This window comes from Ovis aries, chromosome 9, assembly GCF_016772045.2.
Source record: "Ovis aries strain OAR_USU_Benz2616 breed Rambouillet chromosome 9, ARS-UI_Ramb_v3.0, whole genome shotgun sequence".
In the NCBI taxonomy this organism is placed as follows: Eukaryota; Metazoa; Chordata; class Mammalia; order Artiodactyla; family Bovidae; genus Ovis; species Ovis aries.
In genome coordinates this window covers 15534692-15553544 of record NC_056062.1, presented here as the reverse complement: position 1 = coordinate 15553544, position 18853 = coordinate 15534692, and the positions used below count along the sequence as shown (strand labels likewise).

General features: G+C 63.8%; 1 protein-coding gene across 1 annotated transcript; it reads right to left on the bottom strand.

Moving 5' to 3' along the window:
• Positions 1-1750: 1750 nt before the first annotated feature.
• GPR20 (G protein-coupled receptor 20) lies at positions 1751-14385 on the bottom strand. Its single transcript, XM_027973461.3, has 2 exons — positions 14288-14385; positions 1751-5815 (listed from the first exon to the last, which is right to left on the bottom strand). The coding sequence occupies exon 2, from the start codon at positions 5789-5791 to the stop codon at positions 4706-4708; it is 1086 nt and encodes a 361-aa protein (XP_027829262.2). The 5' UTR covers positions 5792-5815; positions 14288-14385; the 3' UTR covers positions 1751-4705.
• Positions 14386-18853: the final 4468 nt, after the last annotated feature.

The following is an 18853-nucleotide window of genomic DNA, read 5'->3' as shown; positions in this document are numbered from 1 at the left end:
GTAGGGGGCTCTGAGCTCCCACCAGGCTGCAGGCTCCCTTGGGCCCTGTGAAGTGCAGAGTGTTGGCATCATCTGGGGAACCAGGATGAAACAGGGGTGGGAGAGTTCAGTTCCTGAGGGCTCAGCAAGGGACTAAGGGTGCTGGTGGGCAGGCAGCCACTCCGGAGGGCGCAGCTGGGCCCTGTGGTCTGTCCTGCAGTGGGATGGGTGGGGCCCTGGGGGAGGGACCCATAAGGAGGACCGTCGGGGTTTGTCCTGGGCAGACTGGCAGGGCAGTGGGCCTGCGGAGACTGAGGCCTGGAAGAGAACAGGTGCCCCAGGGAGGCTGTGGGCGAGCCCCGTGCCCTCCTCCTGCCAGTGGAGTCGGCGGGAGCGGGGGTGATGGGCAGCCCAGGGAGACAGCAGGGCCCGAGGCTGGTGGCAGGGAAGGGGGCGCATTTCCTCAGGTCTGCCCAGCCCCTGAGCACAGGGAGCCCTTCCGCAGCACCGGGGCGCCCTCCTGTTTGCTGGCATCCCGCTGACGGGGCCCACCTCCCTGGCCCACAGCTTTCCTGGCTCCTCCCAGGGCTTCAGGAGGTGGTGGGGGCCCTGGCCCCGGGGTCACGCAGGTCTGGGTGGGGCGTTCTAGCTCCGTTTTTAAGGCGGCATTGTGTAGCCTCGGATTGCCCCCACTCCATCATCCAGCCTCAGTTTTCTCCTCTGCAAACTGGGAACACAGACCCCTGGGGCATGGGGCCTGCCCCAGCGGGTGGGAGGGTGTTGGGGGGTGACCAGCCCCATGGGTGTCTTCAGCTCATTCAGAGGTCCCCCTCACAGCCACGGCTGCCTGAGGTCCCCTGCCTGGGGCTTGAGGAGGGGAGGGCAGCGGGGGCGGGTGGACACTGAGCCTCCGGAGGGACTGGGGGTGGGGTGGGGGCGGGGGTGGTGAGGACTGGGTGTAAGCCAGGACATCGGTGGGACACCCATTTCTGCAGGCCCCCCCCACCGCTCTGCTCAAGCATCAGAGGCCTCCAGGAAGCCGGGGCGGGCGCCCGGGGACATTTCCTGCTATTAATGGAGCTTAATCTAAACAGGCCCTAATATTTACCTCTAGACGCCTCCGGCCTCCGAGGGTGCCAGACAGCGAGAGTGATGACCCCCACCCAGGCAGTGCCCTCCTCACCCTCGCTTCCTGGGCTGCGTGTGAGCCTGGAGCTCACGTTCGAGCCCCCTCCTGGACACCTGGAGCCTCAGTTTCCCTCTCCGAGAGATGGGGGTGAACACTCAGGCTTCGTGGAGGTTCGGAGGCGCTTGCTTCGTAAATCCGCTCTGGGAGCGGCACCACAGTCCCTCCCTCATTGTTGACCCGCCGACCCCTCCCCTCCCCTGCCCTCGTGCCTTCAGGGATCTGGTTGGATGCTGTGGACAGTCTGGCTAACCTGCCCAGGTCTATGTTCTCTCCCTGGGCAGGCAGAGCGGGGGCCAAGGTGGAGTGAGGACGCTCACCCTGCTGGTCTGTGTGTGCCAGGGTGGCACACAGCTACTGCCCCACATGCTGCCCACACTGTACCACCTGTATCCCCTCCGACCCTCACCCTTTAGAGAGGCTCTGGCACCTGCCCCCAGCAGCGATGGCAAAACCTCGACCCCATCACCACCACCACCCAGCCACAGGATAGTGAGCAATGCTAGGGGGTACGCGGGGGGCCCCACCTGGCTCAGTGCCTCTCGGCGACCCCTGCCTGCCAGCCAGGGCGCTGAGTCAAGGGCACAGATTTGAATAAACAGTTTTAATTCAGGATGAGGAAGCCTCGTCAAGGAGACTGTTTACATCAGATATAAATACACAGGCCACCTCACGTCACTTGGGCTTCTCAGAAATCTGGGAAGGGAGGCCATGTAGAGGACGGTGCGGAGGCTTCACACCCCAGCCCTCGTGGGAACAAGTCTGGCCTCTGGAGGTGCCTGGGGCCTGTGTCCCTGTGGAGGACGCTGCAGTGGGAGGGAGCCAGCCGTCAGGAGGAGGGAGCAAGTGTCTGAGGAAGTGGTGGGGGCTCAGACAAAGTTGTGTGTGGTGAACCTCTCGCCCCCAGCCCCCTGCCCGCCAGATGCAAGGCCAAGGAGGGGGAGAAGTGGAGAGTGGGGAAAACTGAGGCCAGTGAGCGAGGGTTCTGCACGATGCCATCAGACTACTCTTAGGGTGGTGGAAGGCTCAGCCGGGGCCCTGGCCTCCTGCGTCCCCATGGTCTTCCAGTCCCCGAGGAGCCCAGGCCGGTGGGATTTCACATGTGGGACAAGGGGAGGGGGGCTTGGCCAAGCCCAATCTGGATCCCAGTTCTTCCTTGGGCTCTTACCTCCACATGTGGTGGGGATTAGTGAGACAGTGCGTGTGAAGCGGGGTGGGACAGACCTGGGACCCAGCAGGTGCCCAATCAGTGTTTGCCGAGAGGCCCCCTCCTCCTAGAGGCGGGGATTGTCCCAGAAGAATTGCAACCCCTCCACCCCCAAGCACAAAAGTCACCTAGTGTCAGCCATTCACTCTCTAGTATGAATTAAAGTGAGAACCTGGCATTGATCTGGACTCTGACCGTGGAGGAAAGGCCACAGGTGGTGCTGGGCTGGGACAAGCACTGGGCACGGACCTTCCCTCCTCTGTGTGACTGCCCAGAGGCCAGCTCGCAGGCCTGGGAGAGTAAAGCTGTCGGAGCCTCCCTGCCTGAACCCACTGTTAGTGCCGCTCCCTGGGGCCAGCATCACTGTCACCACGGGCTTCGTGGGACAGACAGCCCACTCCTGTGTCCTCCTTTCCCGAGAGCCAGGCCCCTCCTGTGCCCCGTGCAGCCCTGGAACCTGGGGCGTCAGGGGCCCGCTCTGAGCTGGGAGGTGGGGGGAGGCTCCACACTGTGCCCGGCACCCAGGAAGGGCCAAGGATGTTGGTGCTAATGCTGACCACCATGCCCCTTTGCTTTGTGAGCATCTGCGCCCAGCATCCCTACCACCCCACTGAGCAAGCCCTGGACTCCCTCAGGCTCCAGCACCCCCACCCTAGCCTTCCCACAAGGTCTGAGGTCACAGGCCCTGACCCCGCGGGGCTCCAGCTGATTGTACTGGCCGCGCAGTCTGGCCTGAGTACTCACTCTATAACCCTGGAAAGGTCCTTTCCCTCCCATCTGATATATGGGGATACAAATTGTCCTCCTGCCTCCTACCCAGGCTCGCACCAGGGCCTTGATCTTGGGGGACAGGGGACTCTGCCTGGAGCCACCGATCCTGTAGGACTTTGCAGGCAAGGGACAAATCTGGGGCCAAATTCCATCTCACCTGTTTCAGTGGTGGCCACGTGTGAGGGTGGAGCCTGGTGGCTAGAGGTACCTGGGAAGCCCAGAGCTCCTCTCTCAAAACAGGCATCCTCCCCTGAAACAGCAGTCTAGAGAGGGCTCATGGGAGCTTGAACACTCAACAGAAGGCACGTGGGGGCGATCCTGGAGTCCAGCTCAGAGGAGGTGACCAGTCCTTCTCAGGAAAGGTAGGGGCTTCCCAGGTGGCATTAGTGGCAAAGAACCCTCCTGGCAATGCAGAAGACTTAAGAGACACTGGGCCAGGAAGAACTCCCGGAGGAGGGCATGGTCACACCAGTATTCTTGCCTGGAGAGTCCCTTGGACAGAAGAGCCTGGGGGGCTACAGTTCACGGAGTTGCAAACAGTCGGAGACAACTGAGGTGACTTAGCACGCATGCATGCAGGAAAGGCAGGGAGGCATGATGAGCCAGACAGGAGGGAGAACAGGGCTCTGTGCGTGGCCAGATGTGGCCGTAGGCCAGCAGGCCTGTGTTCAAGTCTGTCTTTGACCTTGGTCTCGCATCCACAGGATGGGGCTGGGAGTCTACTGCCCTCCTGGGCCAGCAGGCAGGGTCTTCCGAGATGGTCCCTGGAGCGGGGGTGGGGGGCGCTTTGGGAAGATGTGAGCTGTGTCCATGGGGCAGGCACGGGGGCGCTGGAGGAGGTGGGGCTGGCTTTTGATTCTGCCTTGCCCACCGCCCAGCCAGGGCACCTGCGTGTGCCACTCAGCTCCTCCCCTGGTGTGGGGTAGAGAACAGTGTCTCCTTTGTAGGGTGCAAGTGTTAGCCCAGATAGCACGGTGCTCACAGCGGAGCGCCCCATGGGGTCGGCCTGTCTTTCTGAGTGACTCACGGGTGCCTCAAGTGGGCCCTGCAGAGGTGAACCCCTCTCGTCTGCTCACGTGACACTTGCGTCCCCTTCTCTTCTGTTCTAGCTCTCTGCCTCTGTGGGGCAGGGAGATGATGGGGGAGAGGTGGGGAGGGGACCTCTTTAGGTCACCTTTTAAACCCTCTTTGAAATTCCTAATACCTTAAAAGTCTCTGTCCCTGTTTTGCAGGAACCCTTTCCGGGGGTAGAATGATCCAAGTGGGAAGCCAGCTCCTGGCTACCCCTCTGGGTCTTCAGTGGACACAACATATACCCTAGGGATGGCAAATAATAAGCATTCAGTCCGCCACGTCCTCTCTAGAGCCCGTGGCAGACATTGCCAGTCAATCATAGCACAGTGGCCGTTGACCCTATGTCCAGGAAGGGCACTGGGCAGCCATCACTAATCGATCAAGGTGAACCCAATCTGCCACTCTAGTAGAGCAGATACCTGTACTGTCTCTGACCTGGCCTGCCCAGCCCGGTCCCGACATTTGGCCCCCTTGCAGCGTCCTGCTGACTAAGCGTCGGGCCTGTTAGGCAGGGCCTGCGTGACGGCTCGAGCTCTGGCCCCGAGGATGTGATGGTGGGCTGAGCTCTTGGAGCTCTTGTGCACGCTGACCATGTCGCAGCCGTTGGGCTCGCACTCTGCTCCACGCCGGCCACACAGGCCGTGGACGGTGGTCTGGAAGCTGCTGGTGACGAAGCAGTAGACGATGGGGTCCATGCAGCTGTTGAGGCTGCTGAGGGTCACAGCCACATGATAGGCCACGAGGCTGGCGCGGCGCGGCACGCTGGGCCACAGAGCCACGGCCACCTGGCGAGCGTGGAAGGGCGTGAAGCACACGAGGAAGATGACCAGCACGGTGAGCAGCAGCTGCATGGCCCGCACGCGGCGCTGGCGGCCCTGGCGCAGCAGGCCGGGCCGCGATAGCGCGCACACGATGCGGCCGGTGAACACGCTGATGACCAGCAGCGGCAGCAGGAACTCCAGGACAGTCAGCGCGAAGATGCGGCAGCAGGGGCCGCCGGCGCTCGTCACGCCCAGCACGGACAGGGTCACGGCGCCAGCGGCCAGCCACACGAAGGCACACACGGCCCTGGCGCAGGCCGGCTGGCGCCAGCGGCGGGAGCCGCCGGGCCGCACGATGGCCAGGTAGCGATCCACGCAGATGCAGCTGAGGAAGAGGATGGAGCAGTGCATGTTGAGAAAGTAGCCGAAGACGTGCGGCAGCGCGCAGCGCAGGCAGCCGCGGGCGCCGTAGAAGACGGCGAAGCGCGTGGGCAGGGACAGGCCCACCAGCAGGTCGGTCACCACCAGGTTGATGGTATAGACGACCGACGGCGTCTTGGCCTGGGTGCGGCAGCCGAAGACATAGAGTGCCAGCCCGTTGAGCACCATCCCTGCCAGGAAGATGACGCCGTGCACTGCCATCAGCGCCAGCCACAGGCCCGGGAAGGTGGCGTGCAGCTGCTCGTCCAGCTGGGCAAACCGGTGGAACAGGGGCATCTCCGGCAGGCTGACGTTGGTCCACGCCGCCGCCGGTGCCGCTGTGGTGTTGGGGGCCGCCCCAGCTGAGGGCCCCGTGGGAGCCATGGAGGGCATGATGGTGGCCAGCGCTCCCCCGGCCTGGAAGGAAGGAGACCGGGTTACCCTGGGGTTATTGGAGCCCTGCTCGGAGGCTGGACCCCACCTGGCTCGGCTGCCCACCCAGCACCCCGACACTTCTGTCGTCGTACCTCTCCCTGGCCTGGCCCTGGCACTTGCCAGCGTGGAGCTTTAGCCGCATGCTAATGCTCTGAACCTGCTCCTCGCTGTCGCGGGAGATGAAAAGCCTTGCAAGACTGTCACCAGGACTGAGACAAGACAAAGGCGGCCAGTGTGGCAACAGGTAAGATGAAGGCCAAGTGTGTGCTGTGTGAGCCTTGTCTCCAGACCAGTTCTTCCCTCACTCGCTGTGCAACTTTAGCTAAGTCACTTAACCTCTCTGTGTCTCACGGTGAGTCCCCAGTCTGTATCACTGGGACTGCAGAGCTGCTGGGAGGATTAACTGAGCACAGCAGGGCTCAGTGCGTCACTGAGTGAAAGTCGCTCAGTCGTGTCTGACTCTCTGGGATCCCACAGGCTATAGCCCGCCAGGCTCCTCCATCCATGGGATACTCCAGGCAAGAATACTAGAGTGGGTTGCTGTTCCCTTCTCCAGCGGATCTTCCCGGCCCAGGATCGAACCCAGGTGTCTCGCATTGCAGGCGGATTCTTTACCGTCTGCGCCACCAGGGAAGCAGAGCATCACACTAGTGGGTACCAAACGAAGCAAAGTTCTGCCCGGCGAGAGCTGTGCCCACGGCCAGCCCAGCCCCAAGTCCCCATGCCCGTGCATCCCGGCCCCTGTCCTCCAGGCCACCCAACCGTTCTCACCTCCTCCACGGCTGGCACCAGGTCAGTGCCCTGGGTGAGGGTCCTCATATGGGTCTTTTGCCCAAGGGCCTGGGATTGAGGGGGCTGAGAGTCAGCCCCTGGCCACCCCGCTTTCTTTCCAGCCTGGAGATACGGCCACCTTTGCTGTCTCGGAGACTCACATGGGGTGGCTCACTGCAGCTGGAGCCTGGAGCCAGGTCCCAGCAGCAGCAGCAGCAGGGCGTGAGTTAAATAAACGCCGCAATCCCAGCCTGCTGGCCTAGACTAGGGCTTGGGGGTGGGTGGGGGGCTGCAGCCGCCCACTCTGTTTATGTTCCTGCTGAGCTGTTTAACTTGCTGAGATTTATTCCTTTGTTTATAAATGAAGGGTTAACAGGCTCTCACCCCAACCCTGGACTGGCTGATCCTCCAAATAAGGACATTTCTGGCTTTTTCAGGAGAAAGGAGAAGGCTTTGGGGAGAAACAGGGAGGAGAGGGGGACACGGGGGAGGTCCCTGGTAGAGTGTTCCTCCCCAGCTGTAGGGGGAGGGAAGATGCCCCTAGTCGTGGTGACCAAGGGAAGCGAGGCGTCTGCGTGAACAGCCCGCCCGCTGCCCACTCCCCTGGCTGGCTACTGCCCCTCCTCGGGCAGCAGGCTCCTTCTGGCAGCTTTCATCCAGCAGAAGTCCAGCCTGCTGGGGGACTGGGGACTGAAAGCCCAGTCCGGAGCGGGTGGGCAGGGCAGGGAAGCACTTGCTAGCCAAGGCTCAGGTCCCAACCCAGCCTAGAGGGAGGCCCTGGCAGGGCAGGCCACCTTTATCCTCCACTCAGAGAAGTGGCGCCAGCTGAACCTCCGCCTCTGGGACCCTGGCCCTGGGCATGTGCTGACCCTTGGAGGCGGCTAGGAAGAGTCCGATGCTGCCCAGGACTGTGGCTGGCCCCTCGGGTCTCCTCTGGCACGAGTGGACCCAGGCCTCCACTCACGGGGTGCTCTGGGAGAACTGTCCTCTGCCTGGGGTCCCCAGCCCCCGGCACACAGGGCCCTTGGATGTGTTGGCCCATTGGCAGGCAGTTCAGGGAGCTGGGGAGTGAGGAGGATGTCTGGGGCAGGGAGAGACTCTGTAGGCATGAGTGGGCAGCGAGGGGATGTCACGAGGCTGGGCCGTGGGGCTGCGGGCCTCATCCCCAGGACACTGGGGCTCCAGGACCCCAGGAAGAAGAGCAGTGCCTCCAACGTGTCCCTCCACTCCTGTGAAAAATCAGAAGCCCTGCCAAGACCCAGGGGAGTGCGGAGCTGGCCCGGACACGCGGCAGACTGATTTTTGACTTCCCTTCCACGTGCTTTCAGTTCACTAATGTGTCTGCACGGGGTCTGCGTCCGTGTCATGGTCCGAGACAGATAAACATCACAGGATGTTTCCTCTGGGAGACAGTCACAGGATGACGCCGGCCCCGGGGAGCCCGCCCTCCCGGGACAGTCCCCAGGGACAGGCTCGCACGCGGGCCAGCAGCTCGCTGAAGGCTGCGGGCCTGGGCGGCGGGCCCGGGGCTGCAGGCCCGGGACTGCGGAAGCAGGCAGGTGAGGATGGGGGGCGTCCGTCAAGCGCACGCTGATGCATAGGTGCGAGAGTCTGAGCAGCATTTGGGCCCCACCTCGGGCGCAGACCCTGCTCACACATGGAGCTCTGTCCTGCAACACCAGGAATCTGCGAATCTGTCGGTGCAACCCGGGTTGCGGCCGCAGCCTGGGCTGTTGGCCCTGGCTTCCTACACCCTCAGCTCTTCCCCTTTGCCTGCTGCTGAGTCTGCCTGTCTCTGTGTGATCAGACCCCCACTGTGCCAGCCCACTCACCCACCTCAGCACGCACCTCTCACGGCGAGAACACGCAGTGACCACTCCCTGGGGCACCTACTGGGCATCGCTTTTGCTTTGCAAGATGAGGAACTTGAATGGTGAGACCCTGGACCCTGTGGCGGTGGACCGGCTGTGGCCCCATGAACCCATGGCCTGGGGCCCTCCCCGGTCTGGGGCTGGGAAGGGGCCGGGCTGGGAGTGTCTGGGCTAAGCAGCCCCTGCCCCACCTGATCTCAGGGAGGACACTCCATCTCTGCGCCCCAGGTCTCCACTGCCTCTGCTCCCCGTACTCCTTGAGGTGCCACGGGACGGGCCCCCACCCCCTGAATCCACTTTGGTCAATTGAGTCTTTTCGGCGGACCCCCGAGCCCTGAGCCGAGCGCCCCCCGCACCCCCAGAGGCTCAGCATCAGCCTCGCCCCGCTGCACCCCATGCGCCTGCCAGCCCTCCAGGCTCGGGCCGTCTCACTCTCTCTCCACCATGGCCCCTCACCCCTCTGTCCACACCTGGCATGCGATGTCACAGCTAGTGCTAGACAGCTGAGGGTGGGCAGGGGCGGGGTGGGCATTGCAGGGAATATATGAACAGTAACAGTACTCAGCAGGAGGGCAGGAGGAGAAGGGGGCGACAGAGGATGAGACAGTTGGATGGCATCACTGACTCAATGGACGTGAGTTTGAGCAAACTCCAGGAGACAGTGAAGGACAGGGAAGCCTGGTGTGCTGCAGTCCACAAGTCTGCAAAGAGTCGGGCGCAACAGAGCAACTGAACAAGAAGAGTAACCAGTGGAGGAGGTGCGGGCTGGGGGCCGGTCCCCACTCACCCTCGGTTGCCCCGGTGTTGCTTGACCTCTCTGAGCCTCCGCCTCCCTGCCTACAGTGATGTAGCCGCAGCACCTTCTTTCTGCAGCTTCCAAGTGGGTGCGTGGCATCTGTGGACGCCAGTGGTGGTACCTCCTCACCCACTGGCTCCTGGCCTCCTCTACTCATGCAGAGGAAACCGAGGCTGAACACTGCGAAGAGCCTGGGTGCTCAGATACAGCTTAGAGGGAGGCAGGCTCCTGGCCAGAGGCGACCTTGCGGGCCTCCGTCCCGGGCCCGCATGGCCTTGGGTGAGGGTTCTGGCCCTGCAGGGGTTCTCTCCGAGCCTTGGTCTCTTCTCTTGTGACATGGGGACTGAAACGGTTGCATTACGCTGCCTCTCGGGGCTGTTGTGGGCCTTTGCTGAGACTGAGCCCCTGGTGCAGGTGTGGAGGGGTGGGGCAGGGAGCAGGTGGGGTGCTCTGCTCCCCCTCTCCCTCTGGGGAAGCATGGGGGGGTGAAGGTTTTCTTGTCCTCCCTGATATGCCCCTACCCTCAGGCATCTGGCCACAACTAGCCTACAGAGATGTGGCTGCGGAGGCAGGGGTCCTCCCTGGGAAAAGCCTGAGGTTCTGAGCAAAGCTAGGGGAACCCTACCCCTGTCTCCTTGCACCTCAACCAAAAGAGGACACCTCAGGCACCCCTCAACCTCCGTGCCCTTCCCACGCGGCCCCGTCTCCCGCCCCTGCAGTTTTCCTGACACTTCCAGGGCCTCCTCCAGGCCCCAGCTCCTCAGGAAGACTTCTCTCTCCTCCTCGGCCTGCTCTCCCGGGTGTTCTTCCCCGGCTCCCTCCAGCCCAGGACTGCCCCACTGTCCTGACTGCAAGCAATTCAGGTGGGCTGGTTCCTCCAGCGCCCAGGACGGCCGGGCACAGAGCAGCATCCATCTTTCTCTCTGGCTGAGTGAACCCCTGCGGGAGTCCTCAGGGCCAGCAGGACGAGGCCCCTTTCTCACCCAGGCTGTTCGGGGCCCTCCCTGCCTGGCCGAGCCCCTTTGGAGCCCACTCAGCGTCCCAGCGCCTGAACTGGCTTCTGCCCTCAGCTCCACCTTCACTACCGTCAGTCTTCCCAGCTGAGCAGGGTTAACACCTCTTCCAGGAAGCCCACCCAGCGCCCCCTGACCGTCGGGCCCGTGGATCCCTGTCATTCTCCCTCCCCCGGGCCCTCGGTGCACATCAGTGATATTTGGTTCAAGTCCCAGAGCCTCAGTCCTGGTGGCTGTGATTCTGGGATTGGTGTTTTCAATGGACAGGTGAGCATCCAACAGATGGCGTCGTCAGGACAGCCGGGGGTGCTGGGTGGATACACAGCTTCAGGTGCCCTTGCATGGAAGATGCCTAGTGACGACAGCGGCCGTGCTGGAGACCCCTGGCCTCCCACCTGAATGGCGGCCCACCTGGGCCTGCCTGCCCATTTTGGGGAGAGGCCCAGGTCACCCCAGGTTCTCAGGGCACAGCTCCTCAGAGCCTTTGTGAAGCTCCCAGGGAATAAGCATCTTTTCCTAAGATACCTGACCCTGCCCCTCCTGGGGCTCCCTTTCTATCCAGCCTGACCGTCACCCCAAGTGCCCACGCCCAGGGCACTGACGGAGGGCCGTGCCCGCTGCTGCCCCTCACAGCTTTTGCGTCTTTGTTGTGTGTCCAGAAACACAGGCCAAGACCCAGAGTCTCAGGGTGCCAGTAACTGCCCAGAAACCGTGAGGGGGGTCTGAGCCACTCTGACCTCCCACCAGTGTCCCAGGGGGTATCCATCCTGACCCATCTCGGTTTCTCTTGAATCCATGCTGCTGGACCTGTGTGTCCTCTAGCTGCCCAGCTGCCTAGCGGATGCCAAGCCCATAGCCTGGCTGCCTCCCATCCTGCCGCATACGGGACCAGGGCAGCCAGGGGCCCTGGCCTCGGCCCCAGGCAATAGGTAGCTGCCTGGGCGTGTGGCCCACGATCCCGTGTCTTTCCTGCAGCGCCCACACCTGGAGCCAGGAGGCGCGGTGTGGAGGACAGGCCCAGCCTTCCCCACCAAGGTGCCTGGAACATCAGCTATGGGCCAGTCGCCGTCAGACACTCTGCACCCACACGGCAGTCCTGGGTTTTATAGACAAGGACGTGGGGGCCCAGAGAGGTGAGTGTCACGCCCTAGGACACACAGCGTGAAACTGATGGAGAGGGAAGTCAAAGCCAGGTCCACTGGCTCCCGGCCCAGCAGGAGTGGGATGAGAGTGGGGTGGGCGTCTCTGGACCTGGGGTCCATGAGCAATCGGATTCTGGGTACACGGAGTACCTGGACATGCCTGTGCCCTCGACGGGGTGACCCTCACAACCTCCCAAGGCCAAAATAGCCCTTACTGGAGGAACCACCTGCCTGTTTATTTTGCTGATTATTCTTGGTTTCATGGCATCTGCTTGAGAACATGGCCTGCTGTTTTTGGCTAGTCTGAGCATCTGCTGCTTCCATCCAGGGACGGCTGGGCCCTTACTGAGGCCCCAAGGGGGCCAGACTAGCTCTGGGTTGTCTAGAAGGTCCCAGGGGGCACTAGCTGGAATCAAGGTCTCCATCCTGGTCAGCGCTCCCTCCGCCCAGCTCAGGGACAGGGTTACCTGGGGTGGCTGGGCGCTGGGCACCCGGCTCCAGCATGCCTGACTCAGCCTCACGCCTCACCGTCTGGGAGCCCTTGGCTGAGGTCTTGGCCCTAATGGAAATGCAAGTTTCTCTGGGCCAGGCGGCCCCAGGCATCGCCACTCGTGGGGGTCCTGCTGCGTGTCAGACAGCCCTCCCTGCCACCCTGGTTCACCCCTCACTTCATCCTGATGCTGAAAGAGGTGTAGCACCTGCCTGTCTCCCCCAGGCCAGCCTCCCTGGGGTGGTGGGACAGGATCTGCGGCTGCACCCGCCTGGCCTCTGCCTAATCTCTCGACCTGGCATACCACCTCTGCCTGTCTCACCTGCTGAAGGCTCCTGGCACCCACAACCCCCTCCTGGGCTCCCGACACCCCTCTACTAGGACAGAGCCGTAACCCCACAGTTCATGGGTTGTCTCTGAGATGACGCTTTCCAGGGTCTCACAACTCTTGCCAAGGTGCCCCCATGTTGGTGTGGCTGGCCTCAGTTTGCCTGTTGGGAAACTGAGGTACAGAGAGTTTAGGTGGCCCATCTGGGGTTGCCCAGCTGGGTGTGGAGGGGCTGGGCTTTGAACTCTGCCCTGCGCCTGCTGCATGCCACCGGAGGCTCCCCAGGGCCCACTGTGCCAGGGGCTCCGAGGTTCAGGCTTCTGGGCTCTGGCAGCTTGCCCCAGGCCACACAGCTCAGTGGCAAGGTCAGGGGAACTGTGAGAAACACACGTTTCAGAGGATTCAGGCCTGGCCTTGAACCTGGTGCTGGGGGCCCGGAGGACATCAGGCAGATCTGGTTCCAGCTTATGGAGCTAACAGCCAGGGGCAGGGTGGGGGGAGGAGGCTAGAGAGTGGCTGGGGGGACCACTTTGGCTGGTCAGGAACAGGAAGGGCCTCAGGAGGACCTGGGGAGGCAGCACTCTGAGCGGTGGGATGAGAACAGCAGGTGCAAAGGCCCTGAGGTGGGAGCAGGCTCCTGTGCTCAGGGCTCCACGGAGGGGGTGCTGAGAGCAGGCAGGCAGAGCAGGCTCGGCATCCCCCAGCGTGCTTCAGGCCCCAGTGCCACCTCCTCTGGAAGGTCCTCCTGGACCACCCAGCCACCTGCACACCTTCATCTTCCACCTGCTTTCTTTCCTGTGCAACCCTCTCATCACCCGACTGCTTCAAATTTATTTGTTTCTTGCCTTTCCCCTACTGGACCGGCAGTGCCGTGAGGGCCAGGGCCTGGGCTGTGGCTTAAGAAACCAGCGGATGATTTGAGAGCCCCATTGGGCTCTTCAAGCCTCAGTTTCCTCATCTGTAAGATGGGCATGCACAACTCATCGCATCAGGCCACCGCGGACAGGCTCCCAGCAGGTGCTCAGGACACTTTGGGTTCCCTCCCCCACACATCAGGCCTTGGAAACAGCAGCCTCTGCTGTTCCTGAGGCTCAGTGAGAGGCGGCCACTTGTCCACGGCCACGCAGCCATGAGGGCTCAGGGTGTCCTGGCAACCCTCTGGCTGAGAGTGAGTATATATTGGCAGAAGAATATGGGGGCCGCCAGGCAGCCTCAGCCGCCCATCCGAGGGCCGTGCGCGCTGCCACCAGCCCAGTCCCTTTGGTTCCCAGTGCTGCCCTGGGATGCACAGCTGCTCCTTGTCCGCCCTGCCCAGTGCCCTGGCCACGGGCCAGTTCCCAACCGGCCCTCCCCCCTCGGGACCCTGTTTCTGCTGCCTTCTCAGGGCAGGCACAGCCGGCGAGCCAGGCGGGGGCAGTGCCAGCTGCAAGGTCCACGCTGGGGGCTGGGTGGGCCCCAGGCCTCAGTTTCTCCAGCCCTCTGAGGGGAGGGCAGGGCCAGGCTGGGCCTAGGACCTGCGCTGCGGGGTGGCGGGGGGCGTGCCCTGCGTGGAGCCTGTCCCCACAGATCCCTCAAGCTCAGCCCTGCCCTAGCAGGGGGACCGCGGTGGCCATGGTCCCAGGGCTCGTCCAGTGCCTCTGGGGTTCCCCGACCCCTTCCTTGGCCCAGCCCCTGGGGCCACCCAGACGGGGAAATCGAGGCTCCCAGTAGATGTCCACGAGAGCGCTGAGGCAAGGAAGGAAGGAAGGAAGTCCAGAGGAGGGACTTGAACCCCGCGGCTCCGAGGGGCTCAGGGCAGCAGGCCCTCACCCAGCCTGGTCCGCTGCAGCACCTTCACCTTCGCCCTCAGTTTTCCCGTCTGTACAATGGCTCTCTGCAGGGCAGGACCTCAAAGCCTCTTGCCAGCTCTGAGCTCTCTCCCTCCCAGTCTTGCTCCACAGCTGCCCCACCGCCTCCCTGCCTGCCTGGGGCGTGAGGACCCTTCACTGACCACCTCATCTCATCTCAGGGAGGGGAGGCCCCGCCTGCCTGAGGGGGACTCACCGCACCGTCTCCGGCTGGCAGAGAAGCTGGCCTCTCGCTGCAGCTCCACGGGCCACTTACTCCAGGCTGTGCAGACCGACCGCGCCTTCCTGGGGCCTGACGTCATGCCCCGCTCGGGGCTCCTTTTGGGCAAGGCGGCGGCGGGGGCGGGGCGGGGTGGGGCGGGCTGCCTCCCCGCCCCCGCCAGCCCCCTGAGGAGCCTGGTCCCAGGGCCCTGGGGGAGGGAGCCTCGGGCCAGACAGGGGAGGAGACTGAGGCAGAGGGCAGCGCGGCGGCTGCACCCCCTGGAAGGGCAGGGAGGGCAGCAGCAGCCCTGGCTCTCTGCCCCCGGTGTCCGGCCCGGGGAGCACAGCTGGCACCCACAGGTGCCGCGTGTGCTGTGGCGGGGCTCACACAGACGGCTTTTCTGTTTGAGGGACGGGGCAGGGCTGTGCCCCCGGTCACCCGGCCACCCCGCGCAGGTCTGCCTCTGCCTTCTCCCCAGCGCCGTCTGCTCTTCTGACCAAGGGTTCCGACACTCGCTGTCCGGGTCTCTGTGTGTCCACGTGCGTGTGTTCCGGGGGCGAATGTGGCTTCATGGGGGCACACGCATGCCTGGGTGTGTCCGTGTGGCCGGCACCAGCCTGGGGCCGTGTGTACCTTGGTTCAGCCTCTGCGGGTGCTGCAGAGATGCAGGGTCGGGGTGTGTGAAAGTCCCGAGTGTGCTGAGGGCCAGGGGGCGGAGCGGCCTGCTCTGGGAGGGGCCTCCCCTGGACAGATGCCCTGAGCTGGGGGCCAGGCTGGGGTCAGGCTTTCAGGGTCAAGGTCAGGAAGGGCTCAGGGCCAAGTCTGTGACATGCTGAGCGCCTCCTCTGGCCTCCTGTCCCCTACCCACCCAGACCCCTTGGCTAAACACCCGCTGAGCTGGCTGTGGGCAGGGCGCTAGGCTCACAGGCCTGGGACTGGCTCTGGTCCCCGCACTCCGCTTCTGGTGGGGGACGCGCTGCAGTGCACCAGTGGCAGGGGCCTGCTGTGGTCAGGAGGGCAGCACCGCGCTGGCAGAGGCAGGGGTAAACACGGGAGGTGGACAGTCTGGGTAGGCAGAGGAAGGGGAGGCCTTCAGGCTGCAGGACCTGCCTGCCAGGGTCCCCGTGAGTGGAGGGCCGGGTGAGCCATGAAGCTGGGAGTGAGCGGAGGACTTCCACACTGGGTCATGGCTGCCCCTCTGGGGACCAGAATGGGGCACTTGACTCCGAGGGCAGCGGGGAGCTCTGGAAGATTCTGGGAGAGGGTGGTCCTTGGAGCAGTTTCCCTGCCACCCTCAATCAGGCGCCCCACTAAAGCAGGGCTGAGCCCGCAGAGCACCATGGTCTCCTTAGAACACAGTCATGTCTGCCTCAGAAGGGGAAACTGAGGCCCAGAGGGAGGCGGGAGCCCCTGGCCCATCCAAGTCCCTTGCCCAGGGGTCGGTGCTGGCTCCTGGCTGGCAAGGCAGGGGCAGCCTGGGTCTGGCTGGGGCAGTGTGGACTCAGGGTTGTTTCTGTGTGGAAGCAGAGGGGCGGGCACCCTGGAGCCAGCCAGGCTGTGGGGGGTGCGGGGGGGCTGAGCCATCCGAGGGGCAGATTTTATGAGCTGGAGATGGCCGACTGCTGCTGAGTCACCAGCCAGGCTGGCTGGGGCTCGTGCCCGCGCTGAGGGTGGCGGGGCTACCCCGGGCCCAGGAAGGCTGCTTCCCCACGAAACCTCAGGGAGGGTCTCTGAGAGGAGTGAACGCTGTGGATGGCCGGGGCGCACCCTTTACTTCAGGGAGCTCTCCTCTGTAGGACCCAGGGGTTCTGGGTTGGGGGTGCCAGAGCCCTCGAAGCTTGGGGTGACCCCCCTGAGGCCCTCAGTGGAGGTGAGTACACAGGGACGATCTCACCCTTGTTACCTCCTGGCTCAAGGCCAGGCTGTTTGTGTCTGGGGTCAGAGGTCACGTGTCGGCTGGGTCAGGGGTCGAGACCCCTTCTGGTGGATGGGATGGGAACAGTTTCATGTGTGACTGCCCCTCGAAGTCCAACCTAGTGAAGAGACCCACCCCCGAGCCCGGAGAAGCCCCCTTACCCTTGCGGCTGGACCATAAACTTCTGCAACGGTGTCTTAGGGCTTATGACCCCCAGGGACCCGCTGTCTGGGGGATGAGGTCGCAAAAGCAGTTGAGCAGGGGCGGGGGGGTCAGGCTGGGACACAGGGAGACAGCCAGGCCTCAGCTGTCAGCACCCTGGGGCCTGCCGCGCCAGACTGCACCTCTGTTCCCTCAGCCCGGGCCACGGGTGGACCCGCGGGAGGACCTGGGGGTGGGGCCAGGGTGCCTGCGGGGAGGGGGGCAGGCCAGCTGGGCAGGGGTGATCCCGAGAAGACGGAGGGCGGCTGGGGCTGGGTGGGTGGGCCTTCCTTAGAGGTCGAGGGCCGCACACCCCCTCCTGTGCTCCGGACTCCTGGGCAGGGCCCAGCATCCACAGGGGAGGCCTATGTGGGGCGTTGGGGGTGCTGTGTCTGGGTTGGAGATCCTTGGGCAGCCCTGGCTTTAAGCCCGATCGGACCCCTCACTTTGGGCTCTGACCTTTGGTGTCCCCGACTAGGTGGAGACACTCAGGCCTGTGAAAGGCCCCAGGCCAGGTCCCTCTCCTCTCAGGAAGCACCCCCTCCTGCCGCCACATGTGGGATGCGGGTGGGGACGCCCCAGGCCCACAGCCGCCAGTGGGGAGCTGGAGAAACCCGGGCGGGCTCTCGGTGGGTGACAGGGGTGAGGAGGGGGTGTCTGAGATGCCCCACTCCCCCCAGCCCGTGTCCTAAGCAGAGCAGGGCTACTGGGGACATGGGAAAGGGTGGGAGGGGGTCTCTCTGGGGCTGGAGCTCCGTTCCTTCTCCCACGGCCTCCTCGGGACACTTGGCCCAGCTGGAAGGGGCTCTGGTGGGGCTGGTGCAGGTGTGAGCCCCAGTCCATGGCGGCCTGGGGACGAGTCGGGGGGCCCTGCCCGTCCCCCGTTAAGTCCCTTGCACCGTGATACAGCACATGCCAGCAGTCACCGCATTGACCCACTGCTGGATCATGACTGGAGGCTTGAACACAGGTCTAGGGGGTCAGTCACTCAAGCAACGGTGATGGCGCCCAACCGTAGCAGCTGCTGTGTATCTAGAACTTCCGAAGTGCCAGCACGGGTGGAGCCCTTCTGTGTTCCCCAACCCCTCCTTGAGGAACCCTTGTCACATCCTTGTCTGATGGAGAGGAGTCCATGGCCAAGGTCACACAGCTGGGAAGGGGTGGGGCTGGGGCTTGAGCCCAGGCAGCTGGCCAGGTCTGAAACTGCGCTGCTGAGGGTGTCTGTGTCCTCTGAGGAAGCTTCTGGAACCACCCACCGGGCACGCTGGAGACTTCCCTACATCCCGGGAACAGGCCGGGGAGTGCGGGTTCCAGGCCTCTCCCAAGCCCAGGGCCCTGTCATCAGCCCTGTCCACCAAGGCAGCCCGGGGCTGGACTGAGCGCTGGCTCCCGCGGCAGTGCCGGACCGGCCCCCTCGGGTCAAGAGCCGGCCACATCCCCAGCAGGGCCTTGGGACCTGCTTTCTATTTCGGCCCTTCCCGGCCTCTGGGCGGCCTCGTGGGACCAGCATGCTGTGTCTGTCTCTGCCTGCTCGCAGGACTTAGAGGGTGGCCCTGGACACTGGTGCTCTGCTCGCCCGCCCGGGAGTGGGAGCAGGGCTGCGAGGGGAGAGCCCCTGCAGCAGCCCCGTCCCCCATCCCCCACGGAGGGCGGTGAGCTTCCCATCCCTGTGAGGGGTCGGAAGAGAGCCTGGGCGGGCACGTTCCGGAGCTGCTGCGTGGTATCAGCGCTGGGAGGCCGGAGCACCGATGGCCGCTGGGGAGGGGGGCAGAGACCCCAGACCCCAGACATCACTGATCCTAGGATTCTGACTCCGAACTGCAACAACAGAGATGTTGTCCTGTCAGAGAGCCTGGGGTCGAAAGTTCCAGGCCAGGCCCTCCCAGGCTCCACCCCCTGCCCTGAGACAGAGGGTCGTCTCCTCCCTGTCTTGGGCGGGGGCAGCGGCGAGCTCTTTGCCCTCACTGTTCTCTCAGCCTCTCTCTAGGTCCAGATCCTCCCTAGCGTTGAGGCCACCTCTTCCGTGAAGCCTGCCTTGGCTGGCTTCTCTCAGCCCCGGGGTTCTGAGGGCACTTGGGGCCTGGGTTGTTTGTCTGGATTCCCGCATCACCTCGGTCTGTATCTGGATGTTCAGCTCTCCCAGATGAGGCCAGAATTTTAATTGTTTCTTTCTCTGTGATGTTCAGCATATGTGAGGGTATATAGTAGGAGATCAATAGATGCAAATGCCCACTCATTTTAAAAAAATGGGCGGGCAGGCTGGCCTGGCTCCATCACAAAGCACTTGGCCCCCTTTCTTGCCTTTCCCAGCTTCCCCAGGGGGCCTCCCAGAGTGCTTTGCACCCCTCTTATAAACAGGGTGCTCCTCCTGGTGGCCGACCCCCCCCCCCCCGTAGCTTCCTCTCGTTCTTCCTGACGGCCCCCCGCTCCACGCCCCGACTTCT

Coding starts and splice junctions, on each gene's coding strand:
- GPR20 (XM_027973461.3), bottom strand. CDS start 5,791: ATGCCCTCCATGGCTCCCACGGGGCCCTCAGCTGGGGCGGCCCCCAAC.